Source organism: Limulus polyphemus, unplaced genomic scaffold (assembly GCF_000517525.1).
Source record: "Limulus polyphemus unplaced genomic scaffold, Limulus_polyphemus-2.1.2 Scaffold1489, whole genome shotgun sequence".
NCBI classification, from domain to species: domain Eukaryota; kingdom Metazoa; phylum Arthropoda; class Merostomata; order Xiphosura; family Limulidae; genus Limulus; species Limulus polyphemus.
In genome coordinates this window covers 20,037-23,404 of record NW_013667099.1, presented here as the reverse complement: position 1 = coordinate 23,404, position 3,368 = coordinate 20,037, and the positions used below count along the sequence as shown (strand labels likewise).

At 32.9% G+C, this 3,368-nt stretch overlaps 1 protein-coding gene across 1 annotated transcript in view; it reads right to left on the bottom strand.

Moving 5' to 3' along the window:
* LOC106463809 (katanin p80 WD40 repeat-containing subunit B1-like) overlaps window positions 1-3,368 on the bottom strand; it is a gene marked incomplete at its 5' end in the record, with an annotated part of 28,696 nt that overhangs the window by 6,881 nt on the left and 18,447 nt on the right. The window contains 2 exons of the mRNA XM_022391418.1: window positions 2,301-2,375; window positions 2,889-2,965. Of these exons, the coding sequence (XP_022247126.1) occupies window positions 2,301-2,375; window positions 2,889-2,965 (152 nt within the window). The remainder of the gene's footprint in view (window positions 1-2,300; window positions 2,376-2,888; window positions 2,966-3,368) is intronic.

The following is a 3,368-nucleotide window of genomic DNA, read 5'->3' as shown; positions in this document are numbered from 1 at the left end:
AGGAATCCCCGAAACTAAAGGGAATTTGTAACTCACCAGAAAGGCCTTATTCATTAAGCTAGCAAATGAACATCAGCAAATGTATGTATATATATATATGTATGAAAGTAATATTCAAACTATTAATAATTTATATGATGTCAGTTAAATTCAGGCCTAGCGATCCAATAGTATAACTCTCGATTTCAAGTGACAGATCTAGACACCAAATATTAATTTTGCGTGTTATCCAGTAAAAGTTTTCACTGCAATAATTTAGGTAGGCAAAATCAACGTGAAAAATATATATACAGTAGTAAATATATGAAGCCATTTAACGAAGTTTATAAATCATGAAAAATGTATTTCTAAATAGTCCACAAAGTAAATATTTTATACACATTCATACAATCATAACAGCAAAGTCTTTTAGCAAGGGCTATTAAGTCGCCCACAAATCACCAATAAAATCGAAAGAAAAAAAAGCTTGATGGGCTTTCTCTCTGTTGATGTATACTGTAAAACAATTAAATATTGTTGTTAAATGTTGCCAACTTATAAATGAGTAAGCGTGCGTTTCATTTGGGCATCTTTCCCAGATTACTAAGAACTGTAAGCCAAGTTATGATTATTTTAGCAGTAACAATGTAAAGCAGTAACACCACACTCACTTCCATTGTTAGTAATCAGTAACTTCGCTCAACGATAGTTGACAACGTAAAGTAAAGCCACTTCCCTTATTAGTTAGCAGTAACATGTCCCAACAATAGTTAAAAACGTAAATCCACATTTAATCACTTTATTCATATGCTGTATATGGTAAAATAAAATGTTAATCTATGGAATAATATCATAGTTACAAAAATTATTCGTTGGATCTAAAACTCTTTTTACTTAAACTGTTGATAAAACTCTAAACCCCAGCTAATGTCCGATCATTCTAATGGTGCTACCTGGTTAAGATAAAGTGGTGTTAACTGCGATGACAATGAACTATGAAAACCAATGCAACAACTTCAAGCTGTTATCTGCTTTTACCTTTTTACAAAAAATATTTGTTTCATATACTTAAGAATTACAATATGCGACATACTGTTTACAGAAAGAAGCAGACAAAGACCTTAGTACGCTTGCGCTGTCTTCCACCATTTTGTCAAACTGTTTCATTGCCTTCTCCTCCCCCAATTCTCGACTCCACTGAAATGTAATGACGGTACCACATTCCAAGCCAAGCCACTAGCCAATCAGAATCCTCCGACTAGCCGTGGTATATCAAAATCTATACAGAACGGACTGGTAGATCGATTTGAGACCACCAGTACCAACCAGATTTCTGACTCGCGTTTGCGATTCGTAATAATGGCGACTTAAGGGTGATTAACAGATCGCACTTTCTTTAGAAAGGAAAGTAAAACTAAGAATAAAAAAAAACAACATGGTAGATTGAAGGGACGAGAAAGTCCAACGTCGAAACAAGGCAGAAAGTACGTTAATAAAAGGAAACGCAAAGAAAGTAGATAAAAAACAACATGACAATCATTGATTGGTCAGTATAACAAATGTCGAACAATATTTTTTTTCTTGTAATCATCGCCATACACTGAATATCTCACTGTTCAATGTCAGTCTTGTGGTATACTTTGTGAACATAATTCAATCGTCACCAACTGTCATTATTTAATAAGAAGTGTTATTTATTAGAACGAATTAATTATTCTTAGAAGAAGAAAAACAAACCCATACTTCAGATAATAAAAGGTTGTATGTTATTTTCAATGAGCCTATCACTAAGAACTTATCAAAATCATAAATTCAACTGTTGGAGTACTGGAACCATGTGATATATCACATTATTATGCTCTATTTACTGTGATAACAGAAATTAAGTAATGCTACATGACACAGTCACCCCAATACCACTAATTAGTTACTTGCTGGAATAATTCCATGCACAAATTAGTATCGCACAGAAAACCAGAAGGCAATTCATTCAAACTGATTGTTCAACCATGACACAAACTTTGTAAAAATAAAAAAAAACTCAGCAAACTCGATTTTACCAAATAATGAAACAAAAAAAGACGGAAAATATACTAGAAAGTTAAACTTGGGAACGTGCCATACATTAATACAATCTGAAATGCACCACTTAATACAATATAATGAAGTACCACTCTTGTTTTATTGAATAGTTCCCAATCCTTAACATAAACTTATCTCTGACATTTGGCAGGAACCCGCGAAAAAAGCAATCTACGACTAAGTTTTCAGATCTACGTACTGACTTCTTCAATCCCGAATGAAAGTAAAGAGATACTTACGTTTCAAACCTATTTTGTAGAAGATCATAAACTGTTGGTAGAACAACCTGACACATGTCTAATGTCCACAGTTGGCTAAAAACATGTGAAAATGACATACGTTATCTACTGAATTTTGGTTAATTCGAATAACATTATAAACACAAAACAACTATATGTTTTCTATTTACCGACGACTTTGTATTAAGAAACTTGTAATCTCTCGGCTAGATTGCACAACACACGTTTCCTCATACCCTAAGGCAAAAACAAATTAATATTATTTTGCTTATGAGGTAGAATATACGTTCGAAGCAAACACTGTAATTTATTTTCTTCATTAATCTGCTTTACTTAAGAAATCAATTACATATACGACTATGGCGTCATCTATTGGCTTAAAATGAATGTTTATTGCAATTCCATATTTAAAAAAAAAGTTGATTCCAGTTAATTACCAAATATGTCTTGAAATTTGTCATATTATTTTTGAAAGTAGAGCCAATTTTACAATTTATATACATCAACATTATACTCTCCAATTGAATTATACTAGCTTATTCTTTATTAATATAACATTTCGAAATCTAAAACAATGCATACACTTACGGCCTTAACGATATCACATTCAGAACGTCTACTATTACGGACGTGTCATTCATGCTAACTGCAGTATCCAAGGCAGTCTGAAAAATGGGGATAAAAACATACGTATATATACATATATATATATATTAGGTCGTCGAGAAATTAATGTCACTTTTCTTTAGATGAAAAAACCAGAACAACTTCTATATCAAAACAAAACATTTATCAAATGAAATAGTCTCCATTTTTATCGATGATGCTTTTCCACCTTATAATCAGGTTGTTAATGCCCCGATTAAAGAAATCACTTGGATTTGAAGCAAAAAACATGTCGATGTCCTCTTTTACACCTTCCACACTTACATACGTTTCCTCATTAAGATGGTAATCTGATGGTGCCATGTCTGGAGAATATGGTGGGTGCGGGAGAACTTTCCAACCCATCTCCATAATCTTGTGTTGCGTCAAACGTGCCTCATGTTGTCGTGCATTGTCGTGGAG